Source organism: Enhydra lutris, unplaced genomic scaffold (genome assembly GCF_002288905.1).
Source record: "Enhydra lutris kenyoni isolate GAN:26980312 unplaced genomic scaffold, ASM228890v2 scaffoldscaffold20, whole genome shotgun sequence".
Lineage (NCBI taxonomy): Eukaryota > Metazoa > Chordata > Mammalia > Carnivora > Mustelidae > Enhydra > Enhydra lutris.
In genome coordinates this window covers 29,110,790-29,130,733 of record NW_019154104.1, presented here as the reverse complement: position 1 = coordinate 29,130,733, position 19,944 = coordinate 29,110,790, and the positions used below count along the sequence as shown (strand labels likewise).

General features: G+C 51.5%; 1 protein-coding gene across 2 annotated transcripts in view; it reads right to left on the bottom strand.

The window, feature by feature from the left end:
• Positions 1–19,944, bottom strand: part of LOC111148526 (echinoderm microtubule associated protein like 1) — a 177,947-nt gene that overhangs the window by 4,235 nt on the left and 153,768 nt on the right. For both annotated transcript variants that reach the window (XM_022505153.1, XM_022505152.1), the window contains exons 11-19: positions 18,650–18,784; positions 17,895–17,994; positions 16,705–16,859; positions 14,028–14,153; positions 13,622–13,753; positions 10,959–11,026; positions 8,677–8,765; positions 1,165–1,262; positions 973–1,060 (exon numbers count right to left, since the gene is read on the bottom strand). In XM_022505153.1, coding sequence (XP_022360861.1) covers positions 973–1,060; positions 1,165–1,262; positions 8,677–8,765; positions 10,959–11,026; positions 13,622–13,753; positions 14,028–14,153; positions 16,705–16,859; positions 17,895–17,994; positions 18,650–18,784 — 991 coding nt within the window. The remainder of the gene's footprint in view (positions 1–972; positions 1,061–1,164; positions 1,263–8,676; positions 8,766–10,958; positions 11,027–13,621; positions 13,754–14,027; positions 14,154–16,704; positions 16,860–17,894; positions 17,995–18,649; positions 18,785–19,944) is intronic.

Sequence of the window (19,944 nt, the reverse complement as noted above, 5' to 3'; positions counted from 1 at the left end):
CCAGGTGATTTGTTTGTTCCGCAAACGAGTTCTCACTCATAGTGTATGAGACCGTGTCTGAGAAGACTCTAGACCCATGGCCTATTTCTGAAGTCTGTCCCCCTGCTTCTGCCCTGTGTCAGGCAGCACCTTGGACAGGGCAGGGAGGGAAGACTGGGTACACCACTTGGCATGTGCTATTTCCCTCTTTCCTCCAAGCCAGCAGCTCCACCTGTCTGGGTTCCCCAGCAAGTGGACAGCTGCCTCCCTGTGCACCGGCTCTTGATGCCGTGGCCTCGTGTCTGAGCCCAGATTTCCTGTCTATAAAAGGGATAAGCCTGGAGAGCTGTGGATCATGAGAGAAAATGTATATAAAGTTTTTAGTACCATCCTGCAGGCTGCACATGAGACCCTCCTTTTGCCCCACGATCCCCGTGCTTAGCCCAGAGCTCGGCACACGGCAGGTGCCAGGCACACGTGTAAGAAGCCAGTGCATGAGGTGTGGCCTGTGCTCCGGAAGTGCCAGCCTTATCATCCTCAGTGTCCTCAGGTCCTGCCTGGATACAGACACTGCCAGCAAGGGTGGGGAGAGAAGCAGAAGGGGCCCCAGGGGCTGCTGTCCCCCCAGGCAGGAGAGACTTCACTGTGTCTGCCTGCTTGGGATGACGCCTTCGCAACCCACTCTTTCTTGCCCCGCTTGCCCCCCTCGGGTGTCTCCCTCCAGGACTTGGCATCCCTCTCCCTGGAGCCCAGCATCTTCTGCTCCAGAGGGGCCCACACTACCCTGGGCCCCCAAGGATCTCAGTGGTGGGAAGGATCTTAGAGGTGGCCCTTCCCAACTCCCCTGCGTTATAGAAAAGGAAACAGAGGCCTGGAGGCGATGGCACAGGCCGAGGCAGTATGGGAAGTGGGGTTTTGCAGGAGACCCCGTTTTGGTCTCAGAGTGAATGTTCTATGTGATCCAAACCCAGACAGGCCCTGGGGTGTACTCACAGTAAAGGATTTCATAGTCTCCAGAATTTGACACGAGGAATTGTGAGTTCACAGACCAGTCCAGGTGAGTAATGAAGCTGGAATGACCCTGGGAGGGAAGAGCGGGATGCGTTTCATGTCCCTTGTAAATTCCTGGCACGACAGACACGCGGTGACCACACACATCCCCACGAAAATGAGAAGAGAGCCTACCGAGCACTTGCCGACACGCGTGTACTTCCTCCCGTTGTCGCTGACTCCGTAGATGTAGATGCAGTTGTCGTGCGAGCCGATGGCTAAGAAGGTCCCGTCTGCAGAAACGCGCAGTGACATTTACTTTGAATACAAACACTTATCAATGAGTAATGACATCACAGATCTATAAAAAAATAGCCAAATTAGGGACTTAAAGAGAAAAGTTTGCTTTTCGGGGAGTCCTATACCACTTCCAAAGCTGTCTTTTAGAAATCCACTCCTGGGGGTGCCTGGGTGGCTCAGGTCTGGTCATGATCCCAGGGTTCTGGGATCGAGCCCCGCATCGATCCCCCCCCCCCCCCGCCGTCTCTGCATGCTTCTCTGCCTTCTTGTGATCTCTGTCTGTTGAATAAATAAAATCCTTAAAAAAAAAAAAAAAAAAAAGAAATCCACCCCTGACCAGATCTCTCCCCTTAGCAGCTCCGTCCCTGCCACTCCCACAGGGAAGGACCAACACTTGTTCCCTCGGTGACGGGCCTACAAGACCCTCCCTGATGTGGCCACCTCGCTCCTCACTGAGCTTCAGGCTCTCAGACCTTTGCACATACCGTCCTCCCTCCACCACCCTGCCCTGCCTGAAAGGCCCCTCCCACCGCACCTCTGCACACACTGTCTTCCCTTCTATCCCTGCCCTGCCTGGAACACCCCTCCTACCTCATCTCTGCATGCTCTGTCCCCCCTCCCACCCCCTTGCCCTGCCTGGAAGGCCCTATCCCCCTCTCTTCCAAATAGGCCATCAGTTAGCATTTTAGCCTGGGTTTCTGGCCTCAGGAAAGCCTAAGGAATGGGGCTTTGGTGCTTGTGTGGAAACACAGGGAAGGAGCTCAATGTAGCATAAAAGCAGAGCCCGCTTTCGTAGCCGGCAGAGGAGCTGCCAAGTGTGAAGGCAAAGAGGGGCGATGCAGGATATACTGGGAAGGAAACAAGGCCCGAGAGCCTAATCCAGAAAGGGTCAGACTTTCCTGAGGCCAGGAAGCAGAAGGAAGGAGACAGGAACCATGTGTGGGGCGGGCACCGGGGTCTGGAATGGAACCCCGAGTAGCAGGGTCTCTGTGCACCAGCTGGGGGACTGCGATGTGTCCCTTCTCACACCAAGCACCAGCGCCTCCATCCACAGAGCGTGGCAACAGTTCCGTTTCATAGCAATTCAGAGGATTCCCTGGATAGCATTTGGAAAGGTCCCGGGGGTCACTGGCCATCGTAAGTCATTAAGAAAGGTTCTCCCCCCAACCACTGTCATCAGATTTTCCTTCTCCAAGGTAGGGAGTCCTACAGGAAACAAACCATCAGGAAATGCTGTTTCAGGAAGTCCTAGCCTGGGCCAGGTCAAAATAAGGGTGTTGGCAAGACCAAGTCAGCCTGTCCCAGGTGGGAATCCTGATGGAATAGGGGTAAACAGGCCAAGGACAGCGGAGGCCTGGAGGGGGAGACCATCTGTGGTGACGGTTCTCGAGAAGGCTGCAGAGCTGCATGGGAAACCATCCACCCTTGAATCCTCCAACTGACAGGGCCCTGACAATAATGATGATGATAAACACTAAAGGCTAATGATAATTATTATCAAATTACAACAGTTCACATTTAGGTAGTGTCCACTAGGTACCATCCTAAGCTCTTCCTATATTCTTCCTGTATTCATGTATTTCATCCTCATAAACCCTGAAGACAGGCAGATATGCCCATTTTTCAGGAGAGAAAATGGAGGCACAAGTGGTAAAGTAATTTGCCCAGGGTCACACAGGTTTACGGAAGCTGGGATTTGAACCCAGGCAGTCTGACTCCAGAGCCTGGAGGATTTCGTTGCTGATTCTGCTGCCCGTGACATAGATTAAGGGCAAAGCACGGCTGAAAGCCTGCCGCTCGACGTGTCGGCGTGCTGGCCTGTATACTCCTAAGCCAATGACCTCAAGGTAAGAGCTACCGTATCATCTGTTAACTTTCTTCATAACGGAACCATCTGTTATAATTTTAGCTGCTCCAGCTCTAGGGTTTTGACTACTCTAGGCACCTCCTGTAAGTGGGATCATACAATTTGTCTTTTTGTGTCTGCCTTATTTCACTCAGCGTGACGTTCTCGAGAGTCACCTGTTAGAGCATGTGTTACAATTTCCTTCCTTTTCAAGGCTGAATACTATTCTGTTGAACGGCTAGACCACATTTTGCTTCTCCATCCATCTACTGATGGACACGGGGGTTGCTTCTACCACTTAGAATAGTTCTCATAGAATAACAGTGCCATGAACATGGTGTACAAAAGCCTCTTTGAGAAAAGGGTCCCCTGGTTAATGAAGAAAAGCTCCATGGAGCGCCTGGGTGGCTCAGTTGGTTAAGCGGCTGCCTTCCGCTTGGGTCATGATTCCAGGGTCCTGGGAATGAGCCCTGCATCGGGCTCCCTGCTCCAGAGGATGCCATGAGGATAACTGACAAGAAATGCAAACATACTCCCCAAAGAACTCCGCTCATGTCCACAGGAGCTGGTAGAGATCTGAGGGCTTCCTCGGAAAGAGTGCAGACAAAGTCTTCTTGCACTTCAAGAACATTCAAATAACCAGAAAATGATTACAAACATGTAATACGCATAGAAGAATGCAAAATATTTGCCAGAATTAACACTAAAATATGATACTTAAAACATTAAGAATGAAAGGCATTCTGAGCTGAGTAAACATCTTCTCAACATCGGAGAAAAGGTTCCAAGGTGCCTGGGGGGGGTGTCTGTTTAGGGTGACAAGTGTGAACTTTGCTCAGGCACCAGGAAAACACATCTGGGAGGGGTGCTCCTTCTCTAATGATACCAGCGAAGATTAAGAACACGGCTCCGCCATGACGTAGAGAGGACGACCGTTCAGCCTATAAAATAGAGAATTCCTACAAAGCGGTAGCAGCTCAGTCTGGGCCAAGTATGTCCAAGGACAAAACTGCTATTTCCGAGAGTGTTTATGTAGCTGAATATCCTGCATATCACAGAAAAATAGCATTTCCTAAAACACAAGCATCCAATGACAAGGCCTAGAAGCAAGGGCCCGCCCAGCAGCCATGAGCACTCCTGGCACCCACACTGTCAGAAGGACTCAGGCTTCCACTGGCCCGAGATGAGTAAACTGCTCCACCTGTGATAACTATCACAGACGGAAAGAGAACAAATATACTTTGGTTCACAATGGCATCCAACCCACCACCACTGACTGATCACTGTTAAGGCATACAAAGAACAAATTCATTATTTTGGAAATTGGTAAATAAAGTAAAAGACACCAAGCAGGGGCACCTGGGTGGCTCAGGCAGTTAAGCGTCCAACGCTTGCTTTCCACTTGGGTTGTGATCTCAGGGTTGTGAGATCATGCCCCGCGTCAGGCTCCATGCTCAGCACATAGTCTGCTTAAGACTGTCTCTCCCTCTCCCTCTGCCCCTCCCTGCTGCTTGCACACACTCTCTCTCAAATAAATAAATCTAAAAAAAAAAAAAAAGAAATCAGGCATTTAACTTGACTTTCCTTAACGAACGCTGCCATGCTTCTGGATAACAAAGTAGATGATCAGCAGTTTTTCTTTATGGAACTATTCTATCTAATAAGTGAAGAAGAAAATCTAACATCACCAAACCACTCATTTGTAGCCCCGTGTGGATCTGGGGATTGGGCACCAATAGCTCCTAAGATCACACAAAGTGAGAGAAGAAGATGTGACTCTCTGGTAGCTGGAAGACAGTAATACAAGCAGAATCTAGATGGAATCCAGCTCTAGAAGCAAACATCACATCAGAGGAAGTCCAACGGACAGAGGAACATGTTAATAGGACACCATGGGGACACACTCAGCAAAATCCAGAGTGGAGAAAACAACTACAGGAAAAATGAGCCCATTCCTTCAAGTGAACATTGTACACATGAGGGGGGGAGGGGATGGAGGAGGGAGAGAGAGAATAAGCACGAGGAACTGTGGATTAAAAGGGACTTCAGGGGCGCCTGGGTGGCTCAGGCCGTTAAGCGTCTGCTTCGGCTCAGGTCATGATCGCAGGGTCCTGGGATCCAACCCTGCATCAGGCTCTCTGCTCAGTGGGAGCCTCCTTCTCCTTCGCCGCTTCCCCTGCTTGTAGTCCCTCTCTCACTATCTCCCTTTTAAATAAATAAATAAAATCTTTAAAAAAAAAAAAAAAGGACTTCAGAGACATCCCAGGCAGTTACTACATGTGAGACTTTTTTGGATCCCAATTTAAACTGTTAAGAAGTCAAGTGAAAATTTGAATACTGACTATTCATGATATTAAGAAGTTAATGCTATTTGGGCTGAGCAGGCGACAGTGACATTGTGGCTATGTTAAAAATAAGTAGGCAGGGCTTCCAGCTGTGGCCCACGGAGAAGCCTGGCAAATCCTCTCCCCATAATGCGATTATAAAGACGTACAAAACCGACCAAAATAACCATTTCCGCACTCTGGAAATGATCAAAGGCATAAATCCATCCGAGAAGTGTTTATGCTTAAAAAGCTGCTGAACCTGTGGGAAAGGACAGCATGAGTCCCTGGGGCGCTTGCCTGGGGCTGTGCTCACCCCGCCCACCGGCTGGGGGGCTCCGAGGTTCTGGCCGGGCAGGGCCCTGAGCACCAACGGCTTTATTTCCGTGGTCAGGCGGCTCACTCCCTACAAAGCTCTGGGCTGCAGCACTGTAGACAGAAGTGACCATCTCCAGGTTGGTGGAGCGGCGAGTGCCCATGGTTCCCGCAGGCTGTACTCACGGCCGCTGCTGGAGTGAGTCCATTGTGGCGGTGGGAGGCCGCGCGCATGCGTGTACGTGCCTGCGTGGGGGCAGCCAGGAGAGAAGCCCCGCTCGCCCGAAGCTCGCAGCCATGGCGAGGTTGTGCGCATGCCCGGGGAAGACGCCGCAGCGCCAGCGGAAGTAGGAGCCAGGCACACCCGGAAACGGCCTGAACTCCAGACACGCCCTGCACGCACGGCCGCGGGCCGAGGATGCGAGCCTCCGTGGCTGCGGGGGTTGGGGCGCAGCTCTGGCCTGTCCTGCACCCAAAATGTGTGAAGCCAGACGGAGAGGGCTGGGAAGAGAAACTAACAGGTCCCACGGTGTCAGCGGGAGAGGGCAAGCCTTCCCTCTCGGCCACGGCCGGAGCAGTCAGACAGGACACGGACGACCCCAGCGACACACCGGTCAGCTCTGACGCTGGCCACCAGCTTGTCCCACCGACCAGTAGAGGGCGCTGCCCCCAGGAGGGCACGACGCACAGTCTCCTCAAGTGCGCCTGGGACACGGTCCGGGACAACCAGTGCCAGGCCGGAAAAACAAGTCTCCGTGAAGCAAGCGTGATTAAAGCCACACAAGATGCGCTCTAGGCCACGACAGGAGGGGACATGGGAAATCCCCCAACGTTCGGAATTCATCAGCACACATCTAAAGAACCCGCAGGCCCAAGAAGGAATCATTAGGGAAGTTAGGAAATGTTTTGAACGGAATGGACGTGAAAACACAACGTATCAAAGTCTATGGGATGTGACTGAAACCGCTCGAAGGGAAATACTCTTTTTCAGACAAAGGAGGGGAAGGGGCAGAGGGAGAGGCGGCGAGAGAATCTGGAGCAGGCTCCACACCCAGCGTGGAGCCCAGCACGGGGCTGGATCCCACGACCCTGAGATCATGACCTGAGCCCAAACCAGGAGTCCGACGCTTAACGGACTGAGCCACCCAGGCGCCCCAACAATCACCTTTCTGAAAGAAAGCCGAGGGGAAAAGCTTCAGGACTTGGGTGCGACACTAAAAGCATGATCCCTCAAAGAAAAGCCTGAGAAACTGGGCTTGATCAGAATGGAAAGCTTCTGCTTCAGAAGACCCCATTGAGAAGATGGGAAGACAAGCCACACCTGGGAGAAAACATGCAAGTGGCAGAGCTGATAAAGAACGTATACACCGGGGGCACCTGAGTGGCTCAGTGGATTAAGCCGCTGCCTTCGGCTCAGGTCATGATCTCAGGGTCCTGGGATTGAGTCCAGCGTCGGGCTCCCTGCTCAGCGGGGTGCCTGCTTCCCTCTCTCTCTCTCTCTGCCTGCCTCTCCGTCTACTTGTGATCTCTAATAAATAAATAAAATCTTAAAAAAAAAAAGAACGTATACACGGACTCTAGAAAGCGCTCTTACAACTCAAGAGTAAGACAGACAACCTGACTAGAAAACAGGCAGAATACCCGAAAAGGTATTTCACCAAAGGTACAGGAGTGATTGACAGGCACAGGTGAACATTCCCAGCGTTTCCGAGTTTGGGAGCCAAGTTAAAACCGCGCAGGAGGGGACCTGGGTGGCTCAGTGGGTTAAGGCCTCTGCCTTCGGCTCAGGTCATGATCCCAGGGTCCTGGGATGGAGCCCCGCATCGGGCTCTCTGCTCAGCAAGGAGCCTGCTTCCTCCTCTCTCTCTGCCTGCCTCTCTGCCTACTTGTAATCTCTGTCTGTCAAATAAATAAATAAAATCTTTAAAAAAACAAAAAACAAAACCGCAGCAGGATACTACTCCACCCCTACCAGAAGGGTCGTTGTGAAAGAGGCAGGTAATAACGGGTGTGGGTGGAAATGCAGAGAAAAACCCAAATCCCCACATGTTGCTTGTGGAAACCTGAGACCATGTAGACTCTGTGGCAAGCAGCTGGGCACCGTTTCATAAAATGTTAGACAGATTTACCACACAATCCACCAGTCCTATGCCTAGGAATTCACCTACGAGAAATGAAAACAAACCACAAAGAGACCTACAGTGAGTGCTCCCAGGGGCACTCTTCGTAATAACCAGAAACCAGACACCACCCCCGTGGCCGCTGACGGATGAACGGATAAGCATATAATGAGGCATATCCACGAAGTGGAATCCTTTCTAGCACTTCAAAAGGAATCGAGTACGGACACATGCATAACAACCCGAATTAATCTCAAAAACCAGTATTCCAGGTAGAAGATCTCTGTAGTATGTGATTCCATTGATAGGGAATGTCCGGAAAAGGCGATTTATAGAACAGACAGCAGATCAGTGGTTGCCTAAGGCTGAGGGGTGGGAGTAGAGCTTAATCGCTAAGGGGCAGGGAGGGAAGTTTTGGGGCGATGGCAAGGTTTGTGGTGACGGCTGCTCGGTGGCATGAATTCACTCAGAATCTGTCAATTACACCTGAATAAAGGTGTTAAAAAATAAAGAGGCCTCATCTTTTCAAGATCTGTTCGGTAATATTAACAGATGAAGGGCTAAGTTCTGGGACTGCTTCGAAGGGGCTCCTGCGAAGCCAGATCGGCTAAGCGTGGGTACTGTCTGCAGCTGGGTGGTGACCGCACGGGACTCAGTACGCGAATCGGTCTAATTTTGTCTACGTTTGACAGTAAGAAGCAGGACAGTTTAAGCTCTGCTCAGGAGGCTTGCGAGATTTCTTTCTTTAAAGACATGCACGCAGGATTTCCTAACTGTATGGCCAGCGGACTGCGGCTCTCACCCGGGGAGTAACGCATTACGGACAGCTGTTCGTTTCCGTCCGTGTGAACGGTGACCAGGTCTTTTGTTTCCGTATCGAACACAAACCACCTGTTGTGAACACGAGAAAAAGCACGGTAAGTTGTTTGGTGAGAAGATAAAGGAAGACTAGCACACCTGACAGTAACTGTTAAAAACCATTCCTCTCGGGGCTTCATAAATACTCTGTTGGCTTAACAAGAACGCTTATTCTCGGCTTTTCTTTCAGGCAAAGTTCCTTCAGGTAAGCATTTCCTAAAGAAAGAAGCAGCATGCTGGCTTTCCTTTGAAATGATGTGGTTCCAGCGTGGTGACAGGGACCTCAGGGCTTGAGTTTTGTCACTTGTATCTCAAAGGACAGAAAGCCCTGAGGCTAGGCCCCCGGCCAGAGGAGGCAGCACACGGGGCCCCTGCACGGGTTTCCCCAGACATCTGGCCCTAGAGCAGCAGGGTGGGTCCCAGGGGCTGGGCTGGGCCAGCCTTGGGGTGTCTGGCCTCCAGAGAGTGATGCCGGCAGCAACAGCCCAGGGAAAGCCTGGGTGGAGAGGGTGGCAGAAGGGCGGCCACGGACCTGGTCTGGACTCCACGTCCTTGATTATCCAATGAGGATAAGGGCCAAGTCCACCGTGGAGGCACAGTGTTGAAGCAAACCCTAAGGGATACAGATGTGCTTTCTATCTGCCAACAAGGACTCGGTACTCGGTGCATGTACTCTCCCGCCTGTGTGTTCTCGGGTGGTGACAGTCACGAGCCTCCAGTGTTTCCAGGGATGGAAAGGACTGTGGGTGCCCTGTTGTGGCAGCTTCAGACCCAGAGGCCCCCAGACAGGGTACACTCCATGGGCTCGGCCAGCGAGCAGTGCTAGTTTCTCTGTTTCCTAGTCCAGGGGACAGGCTGACCCCCGAAATTTGGATTTGGCTTCTCGACTTGTGTCTTCAACAACCATCTACCTTTAATGTGTTGTTGACCGTGAACAGAGGCCAGAACATAAGTGCAAGGGCTGGGGCTGACTGGGCTATGCTCCGGAGCCCTGTGAACGGCCCCATCCAGAGCTAATCTGGTGCGAGGACCAGAGATGTGGGAGGCAGACACGGCGGGAAGCACTAGAGTCCACGTGCCCTTTCTCCCACCCACGGGACCTTGTCTGTGATTCTGGGCATCCTGGTGCGGCCCCCAGGCCCCGTCCTACCGCTCGTAGTCAGCACGTGGCTCTAGTGATCACTGGCTGTCAGCCGCTCATCAGAGCCCATTGAGTCTGAAGCTTCCACCGTCCCCAGGAGAGTTAAAAGGAGGGTGTGTGTGTGTGTGTGTGTGTGGGTGGGTGTGGGTGTCACACACAAATGCACATGCAGCAAAACATTTTCATGAAGAATTCCGTTGGCTGTGAGGTGCCCAGCTCTTAAGATGCTGTGACCTGTGACTTATAAATGGTTCCTCTTTCCTCATACACACTCCACAGTCATCCCAACAGAGTCTAAATGGTTTGCTTTCTAGAGAGAAAGGATGGGAGGAAATCACTAAAAATATCTGAATTAAACCGCAACAAGCATATATGTACCATGACAAGCGATATGAAAGTGTAATCAAAATGTACAAAACACTGAGCACCAGAGCCACCAACACGCCAGAGAACACCTATGCCACCTCCTCCAATTGCCAGGGCCGCGTGTCTAGGCAGGTAATACCGTCACGGTTTATGACGTGACACTACTCAGAGCGGTTGTCCGGCTGGCCCAGAGACACAGCTGCTGAGTGGTGGAGCCGCGAGTCAAGCGCACGCCTACTGCCTGGCCTGTTGGAGACTCTTGGTAAATACACGTTGGCAGAATCTGAGCACGAGGCTCGGGATCTGGGCAGTTTCTAGAATTTTGAAAGGGCAGCAAGAAAAGCATTTTTAAACTCTTGGGGCTCTGAAATGCTTTCTCGCCCAATTCCAAAGCTGAGGCTCCTCCCACAGCCTGCAGATCAGGGCTTGGGGAGCTCCACAAATCCCCCGAAACTGTAGGCAAGCATGTCTGTGTGTGCGTGTGTGTGCGCATGCGTGCGTGTACATGTATGTCTGTGCATGGGCAGAAAGTTCCAGAGCTTTCGTCAGATACCCCCTTCCCTGCCCTGTCCTGAATGCGAAGGTTGCCGTCTTCCCTGTTAGTTTTGAGTTCTGGCTTAATTCTTGGGCGGTGGCTAGAAGCTGGGTGGGGCAGCCACCCCGCGCCTGACCCCGGGGGACCACAGACCCAAAGCGGAGCCCTGGCGACACGGACTTACCTGCCAGTCAGTGTTCCCACCGCAAGCACAGACCCTGAAGGATGAAAACCAGAAGACTGAGCTGGATCCTAAAACATTGTAAAGGAAGTGTAAATTGATGGCCAGACACAGCACTACCGCAGAAAACACACACGCACGGCTGTTCCAAAGGGGCTTCGTGGCCCCACTGAAACAACAAGGCTCTCTGCGCTCCAAGAGAGGAAAACGTTCTCCTACTCCGGTGAAGGTCACGTGTCCGTCACACTAGATATGGGTCCCTTTAGAGGTTTTCCTCTTTCTGTCTGAATTATCTTTTCATGCCTACAGGAATCAGAAGACAGACCAACACATAAATGCTCTTCCTCCCAGTCCTGGCAGCCCCTTGGGTTGACCCCCATGGTGTGCCTGATGGCCCTGGAAACAGGACCGCCGAGCCCGATGCCAGTAGTGGCACTGGATCAGCCCCCCCGGGGCGCGTGCAGCACACTCAGCAGGCCCGGAAGGGTCTCGAGACCAGGAAGCACATTCACGTTTGGATCCAGTGTCCCTGACTAACGTGTCCATCACTAACTCTGGCACAAGGTGGGATGGGACCGGTGATAGAGGAAGAAGCAAGTTGTCAAGTCACAGGAGAGAGAGAGTTAGAGGAAGCTCGACTGGGAGACTGGGCAGACGCTTCCTGGTGCCAAGACCCTCGGAACTGGAGCTTCCGGTCCAGGAGGGATCAGGCTGGTGAAAGAGGGAGCAGACACCCTGATCAGTATTTTCTGGGATCAGGTGCTATGAGGACGAGAGTGTGATCCAAGAGGTCGAAGCGACCCAGTGTGGGGCGTATTTGAGTAATGACGGGTAGAAAGGGCATCCCAAGCTGGGATGTCCCGGTGGGATGGAAGGTGTGTGGATGTCACTAATGAAGGCTGTGCCTTCACGGTCAGGGCTGAGATCACGGGGAAACAAGAGCATGGTGACACTGACTGTTTTCTTTCCGTATAGAGTGTGACGTGACTGGGGCGCCTGGCTGGCTCAGGCGGTAGAGCCTGTGACTCCTGATCTCCGTGTTGAGTTCCAGCCCCACACTGGGTGTAGAGAGGACTTAAAAACAGTAGAATCTTTAAAAATTAAAAGTGTGACATGATTGAGTCTGCTTTAGATAGAAGGTCCCTTGGTGGAGGGGCTTCGAATGGACCCAAGCGAGAGGAGACTGGTGACAGGGAGACCGAGAAAGCAGCACCCGTGGGAATGGAAATAGAGTCGGGCATCGAGACGCCACCGCGTCAACTGAAAAACGAGAGGGCAGGTACTGACTCTGTTCTGGGCAATGATTTCTTCAGGTGGGAGCTGCAACCAAGCTCAGGGCCGCCCCGAGACACAGAGAGAGCCACCTCCGCTTGGAGCTTTGCTGTGTCATTAATTCTCTCAGGCTCCTTACATTTCCCCATTGAGGACACTGAGGCACAGGGAGGGTCTCGTCCAAAGCCACATGGCAGTGGGTTAAGGAGTGAGGACTTAACCAGAGATCTTTCTGGCGCCTGGTTCTGAGCCCCTTCCCTTTCTGTCGGGCTGAGGGGTGACCGGTCAGGGGAGCAGGAAGGGGATGGAGCCTCCAGGATTGCTTTCAGGGGGGCTGCGGCCGAAGAGCAGCAGGGGAGGTCGCCCCCCCCAGCTGTGTCCCCCCATCTGTTCCTCCAACCCCCAGGCAGACAGGTCCAACACAGGACACCGCTTCCTTCAGCCCATCCTGCCACCTGGGCCGACCCACTCTTCCGTCTGAGGGGTTTGGGTCCTGTCACTTCGGTGTTCAGCTCCATCAGTGGCGGCCAGCTCTAGACCCTCGGTGACCTTCTCGGAGGCAAGGGGCCAGGGGGTAAAGGGCTGAAATGCAGATGTGGATGCTGGGGAGTGCCAGGCCCTCGGTGGGAGCTGCGAGGAGGAGTGGGGGCTGCAGAGGGCGGGACACGTCAGCAAGGACACGGGCTACACAGGACGTACGGTGCTTCAGAGTCTGTTCCACGCAGGGGAAGACCGGGGATCGGGGAATCAGACTGAGCTGCCTGTAAGCGCTGGCTCTGTCACTTGCTGACCTAGCGGCCACGGCCAGCCAGTGGACTTGGCTAAGCCTCGGCTTCCAATCTGGTCACCTGGCACCCTGGCAGGTGCAGCTCCAGCTCCTGCACGCCCAGTGCCCGGCGCTCAGCAACTGCCCCGCGGCTGGCTCCACGCGGGCAGGACAAGGACGTCCCCACGCTCCAGTACGTAATCTGCGTTCCTTCTGTGAGGATCACAGTGAAGCCCACTGGAAGTCTAAAGCCTGAGGGTCAAACTCCAATTGTAGAGATAAATTACGTCGGATGCATAAATTCTCGTTGCAAAGGTGCGCTGTAGGCGGGGCATGGGCTCACGACAGGCTTCTGAGCACGGAAGGCAGTGAAGGAACTCTGCGCTCAGGGGAACCCCCCAACTCTGCAAGGCTAGCTTGCTGTTGAAAAACTCACCAGCAACCTTCAGGATGACACGGAGGGGACCACTTGAGGCCGTGTTTAAACCAATGCCGGCCAAAGGGGGTGAACTGGGTGACATTTACTTTGGGACAATTTTCTATCTCTATCCATTGCATGCAAAAACATAAACGAACGTGTTCCAGATGAACTTTCATAAGAAAAACGCCACGTAACGTGCATGTCTACCTCAATGACTTTGTCCCAGACGGGCCGGTGACCAACAGCGTCCCAGAGAGTGGCATGCCTGTCATGCCCACAGGTCAGAAACTGAGGTTTGGAGGCGTGGATGGCCAGTCCCCAGAGCTCATCGGTGTGACCCTGCAAAGGACCAAGACAGAGGAAGCCCTCTGAAACACTCGGGGAGACTCGGGGGCGGGGGCCTGTGGCATCCACATGCTTTCGGCTGCCCTGCCCAGTTTCCCTTCCCACCAGACCTAAGCCAGGACAGCAGCTGAAACTCTGATGCCAAGGAAGGCTTCGCTGCTATAAAACAAAGGGATCGTCCCCTGTGTGCAAGGCTCTCTCATGCTCTCTGAGCCTCTGATACCACAGCTGGTGAAGGCCGTGCTGGGCCGGCTGGGCGGGAGCGCACCTGAGTGATGGGTGTGAAGTCCCCTGACAGAGTGCCCTGCAGAACGAAGTTTCTAGTTGTGCCTATCAAGATCACATCGCCCTTCCCCTCGGTCACTGTCCGGATCGGGCCAAACTGTTCTGGAATCTGCATTGAGAAGAAAACATTGAAAATGTCCTTAAATATTAGCTCCACCATTCCAAATATGTGTTTATATATCATGATGACAGCCCCTCCCTCCTCCCTCCCACATACACATGCACCCATGCACACACACACACGCACACGTGCACACACATACACATAACATGGAGAGAGAGCAAGGTCCAGAGCTGGGACTTGTTGAGTGAACGATCAAAACCTCACATTGGACGTTTAAACTCCAAACATGTATATAAGTATAAAAGAATCAGCAAGAGTGGACGCCTGGGTGGCTCAGTCGGTTAAGCGGCTGCCTTCGGCTCAGGTCATGATCTCAGGGTCCTGGGATCGAATCCCACATCGGACTCCTTGCTCCGCAGGGAGCCTGCTTCTCCCTCTGCCTCTACCTGCCACTCTGCCTGCTTGTGCTCTCTCTATCTCTCTGACAAATAAATAAAATCTTAAAAAAAAAAAAAAAGAATCGGCAAGAGTAAGGTCATTAAACAAAAACAATGAAAAATGAAGTATCTTTTTCTTGGTTGGAGTAAAAAAATTAGAAACAACACTGGTTAGTTTACTCTTTTCTTCTTGTGGCTTTGGATAGCAGTAGCGGGTAAAATTTGGAAAGTATAAAACAGAATAATAAGCTGTAAGAAGAGTTCCTGGGGCATCTGGGGGCTCAGTGGGTTAAAGCCTCTGCCTTCGGCTCAGGTCATGATCTCAGGGTCCTGGGATCGAGCCCTGCATTGGGCTCTCTGCTCAGCAGGGAGCCTGCTTCCCACTCCCCTGCCCCCCGCCTGCTTCTCTGCCTACTTATGATCTCTGTCAAATAAATAAAATATTAAAAAAAAAAAAAGAGTTCCTAAAATTTACTGTAACTTAAAACGGTAAATTCTTTGGCAACTCCGTACAACTTAGTTTTGTAATCCATTGTTCATGTCAGTAAACGTATGGAATTACCTAAATTTTAAGACAAACAATTTCAAAATATGCCTGCCAAGATCAATTTGCTGCATGATGAAATACACAGAAGTTCTTGCACTTTATAAAGGAACAAACATAGAGACCCTGCTGGGGGGACTCTGGGCACCCTAGTTTTGGAAAGGAAAGACACCGCCTGCTCTCTCACATACTTTCCATCTCCAGCGCAGTCTGTCGGCACAGATTTAAGAAAAGGTGAAGATAATCCATGCTAAGGAAGAGGAAGGTATGGATGCTAAAAAATTGATGAGAATCTTCTAGAAACTGGATGAGGCTCTGAGGCTTCTGTTGCAGTTACGATTTAACACAGAAGCCCATTCAGTGAAATGCTGGTCAAATCTTAGGCTAGAGAATGGCAGCACGATGAAGATCTCCGTGAATGGGGAGGCGATTTCCAAAGCTCACCCAGAGGCCTTCCTTTATTAACAGCAATAATCAACAGAACCCTATCAATACCGCCAAAGCAGTGGGCCGCGCTGCCCTCTGATAGAACCGGTTACAGGATGTGACATGATGCATTGTGAGTGTTGTACACACCCACTCAGAGGCTGGAGAAGGTCTATAATGTGTCCACTGGACGTTATGGATAGGGACCCTCAGCCTTCGCACTGATGCCCGCCTTGATGTGTGTCTGCTCCTAGGTCCCCAGAACCTGGGGGAGGGGGTCCAGTGAGTGTGTACGAGGCAGATTAAACTTCTTTCCTGTGGTTCCTACTGGTGTGCAGGGTAATAAGTTGGTAAAATTGATAGTGAAAGGAGAGAGAGCTTTAGAGAATATGTTGGCACTCAGCCATGAACAAGGTAAATACTCAGTAAATATTAGTTCCAGGTAGTAATGTCTCCAGAGTCACACCTGGAAATTAAAGAGGAAAAAGATGAAAGATTTTTTTTATTTAAAAGATTTTATTTATTTGTTTGAGGAGGGGGGAGATGAGCAGGGGAAGGGGCAGAGAGAGAGAGAGAAGCAGACTCCCCACTGAGCAGGGAGCCCAACGTGGGGCTGGATCCCAGGACCTGGAGATCGTGACCTGAGCCGAAGGCAGATGCTCAATGGACTGAGCCACACAGGCACCCCGAGAAGAAAGATTTGAATGAAAAATAAAAATGTGGATAATATTCCCTTGGAAAGATGAGACTGTTCTCTTACAAAAATACTCTAAATGGGCAATATATTACAACCTAAAATTTTACAAACCTAATTCCATTTTAGTAGTTATACTTAAACTGCTTCCAATGATTTTAATAAAACATTTCCTTTTTTTTTTTTTTAAGATTTCATTCATTCATGACAAAGAGAGAGGGAAAGAGGGAACACAAGCACAGAGGAGCTGGAGAGGGAGAAGCAGGCTCCCTGCCGAGCAGGGAGCCTGATATGGGCAGACGCTTAACTGACTGAGCCACCCACGTGCCCCAAAATGTTTCCTTTTTAATAAAGTTTTATCTAAACCATTTTTGAAACAGCAAGATGAAGATTTCAAACTAACAAGGAAACTGGTTAGTGCACCAGTTTCGGGAGGTTCAAAATGAATTTTGAAAAAAGAAAAGAATTTCGATAACGCTGCTTGCTTTATCTTACCTCAGTTTTACGAAGTTTCTGATAGTTTCCGTTCCAAGAAATGAGCTTGCGGTCCTTCCCTCCTCCTGACACCAGCGTGCCATCCCGTAAAATACAAAGTGCAAAAATGCCCCCCTCGTGGGCCCCTTGAACAGCGTAGCTTATCCGATTCGTACCTAAACACACCAAGAAAACCATCCTCAGGACGTTATCAAAGAAGTCGCCTCCATCCATCCCATTTCTCTTTGGTTTTAAAGTGGCATCTCGTCGGTTAGGACATCTCTGTAGTGTGCATCTACAAGGGATGCATTTCTAGAAGCTTGTGCAGCAGCAGACAAGCACGCTCTGCGCTACTTCACGGTCCAGGAGGACACGCTCATGGAAAGCCGAGGACGGAGCGAGCGTGGCGAGACTGCGCACGGTAAAGAACGGGGGCTTGGGTTCACATCCTCGACAAGTGGCTTCACTGTCCTACACCTCAGTTTCCCCTTTGTGTCCTGCTTATCCTGTAGGAGCCTGCTAAGCGTAAAACGGGGTGACGTGGGAAGCACCTGCCCCCACAGTAGTGGGGACACTAGGGAAGTCACCACGTTACCCGGAAGTCACATCCAGGGGTCTATTTCTGCCTTCACCCCCAACCCAAACTCTAAGCCCTCTGAGGACAGGGATGGTGTGGTTTCCCTTTCCTCCTGCTGCAAACGCTCATTGAACTTGACCAGATGGATGTTTTCTGATTAACGAATCCTCCTTAAGCGGCTGTGGGTTCCCTGACACCACGGCCTTGCGATCATCGGCGTGCTCGGTGGCTAACGTGCTGTCTCGCACACAATTAGTTCTCAGTAACTATCTGCCAGAAGCCGCGGGAACCAGGGAAGTTATTTAAGTGTCTTATAGCTAAATAGTCATTGACACCTTCACCATTGTAATTGGTTAATAGAACTCTTATTAAAGCTATTCCATCAAAATATTTTGGGCTTAAAGAGCCTTCTGCAGTGATAGAAAGTGCACAATTCTTGGCTATTCTTGTTTTCCTCTGTTCTAGTTTTAAGGTTTCAGGTTACACACGCACCCATATTCATATGCACTTATTAAACTTGGGGTTTAGCTGTAATTCTGTTAGCTCTGTTCACAGACAGCTCTTAGAGAAGTTGCGTTTAGCCTCGTATAATATTCGTCCCCCATCTTTTGCTCTGGGGACAAGTCTGTGTTACCTTTTCCCCACACCAAGATGTTGCCGCTTGAGTCTCCAGTGATGGTGTCACCGTTTTCGGAAAAAGTCACGCAGAGGACAAACTTTGGCTTTTCTTGCTTCTGCGGGATGTTGTAAATATATACACGGATTTAGTCAAGACGCCCTCTAATTTGTTTTCCTCTGACCTAGAGGCACGGTGCTCCTAAGCCGCACGTGCCTTTCATTTTCATCTACCGTTATATAACATATGCCACGAGAGTATCTGCTTTAAAACAGTGAAATTTCTGGCAATTTTAAAGTTGCAGACAGTTGGGGCAGAGGAGGGTGTCATGGGACGGGCTGTGTTGTCATGACTAGAGCCTCAGAACAGGGCCCCGGCACTGGAACGAAGCAGTCCTCTAACTGGGCCCCTGCCGGGAAGGAGGCGCTGTCCCTGGTACTCACAAGCCCCAGGACCTTCTTGGTTGTTCTTTGCAAGGACCACGCATAGTGGGGGGGCAGCACCCGGCCCCCAGAGCGACTGTCCCTGCGCTTCTCCCCTTGTTGGTTCATCTTTCCTTCCTGGCATCACCAAGGATACCCACAGAGACACAAGGGGCCCTCAGTTCTGTGAGGGGTCCCTGGGAATAATCTTCATCACTACACCCCCGATAGATGTCCTGATTTGCCGGTCACAGCAAATTCCGGAGACTGCGGTACGCCTCACTGCTCCAGAGAAGCCCTGACCACATGCACCACTCAGTGAAGACTCAAACAAATGGAATGTAACATTACCTCGAATAATCCTTGCTTCTTAATAAGGGAGTTTCCTTCTAATGTCCAAAAGTAGAGATGTGATTTTCCGCAGGTAACTATTACGTTAGTGTCCGTGGGGTGGAAATCCGCAGCAAACACGGCTTCGTTAGAACACTTTGAGCAAAACAGGAGAATCAAATGTCTCAAATCTCTGGACACGTCAGAAAATAAGTGACAGCTGAGCCGCAGACAGCGTGTCCGGGCCGAGCCCTAAAGCCTCTTGATTTTTCTCCCCACTGAGCTCACCTTCCATAAACACTCAGCTTACGTTTGCTGGGTGTCCTAACCTCTCCTTGTCTGTCTGTCTCCCCCGCTGGGCTGTAGCCCCAAGGACAGGGACCTCAGCTCCTCTCTCTCTACAGGGGAGGGGTAGCCCAGCACGAGCAGGCATGAAGCATGTCTTTGCTGAAGGGCCGGGTGGAAACTTAAGGACCCAAGAATTTGCTCTCATCTCTGTCACGGATTCCCAGCCGAGGCTGAAAACAGAATCGCCTGACGTGTGTTACAACGTGGTGTCAAGCCTCAGCCCCACCTGGGGATGGGAATTTTGGGAGGGACCCAGGAGTCTGGATTTTATCCAGCTCCATCCCTCCTGGCTGACTTTGGCTGTCCCCTTTGCTCTGGGATTCCCTCCTCGTAATTCCCAGGACTCTGCCGGTGGTTTGGTGACCAGGCCAGGGCTCCAGGGCTGGGGATCTGGCTCTTGGGAGTCACTGCACCGCCCCTGACCTGTTCACTGGGTTCGCAGCACCTGCACTTGGGCTGCATGAATCTGACCCTGATTGCTCCTTCTGCTCGAAATTCAGTCACAAGCCTTAAACCTAGGTGACAATTTGCCTCTGACCACTTCCAACCCAGCAACCTAGCAAGAACTTAAATACTCGACCAGAATGTTAGTAAGCTGGTGTTAGGAAACATGCCAGATTAGAATACGGACCCAGCATCCCAGACACTCGAGGGAGAAAGATAAGACAATGGATGGTGGTCCTGATGGCCGGGAAGTAAAGTGGTCTAAAGCTAACGGAGGACAGGATGGGAACTCTGAAGTCACGTCTGTTAACGACTGGGATCCATTTATGATTTCCACAGGAGGAAAATACAAGAGAGCGTAAGGAAAGCTGAGGGACCTATCGCACAAGATGGACCGGAGGTGGTAAAGAGAAGCCCAGCGCACCCCCGTCGGAAGGGCCCCGCGGGGAGGGGCTGGGGTCCCGCAGGGGCGCTTGCCTTCGCAGAGGCCACTCAGCTTTGGCCAAGACCCGTGTTGGCCATGC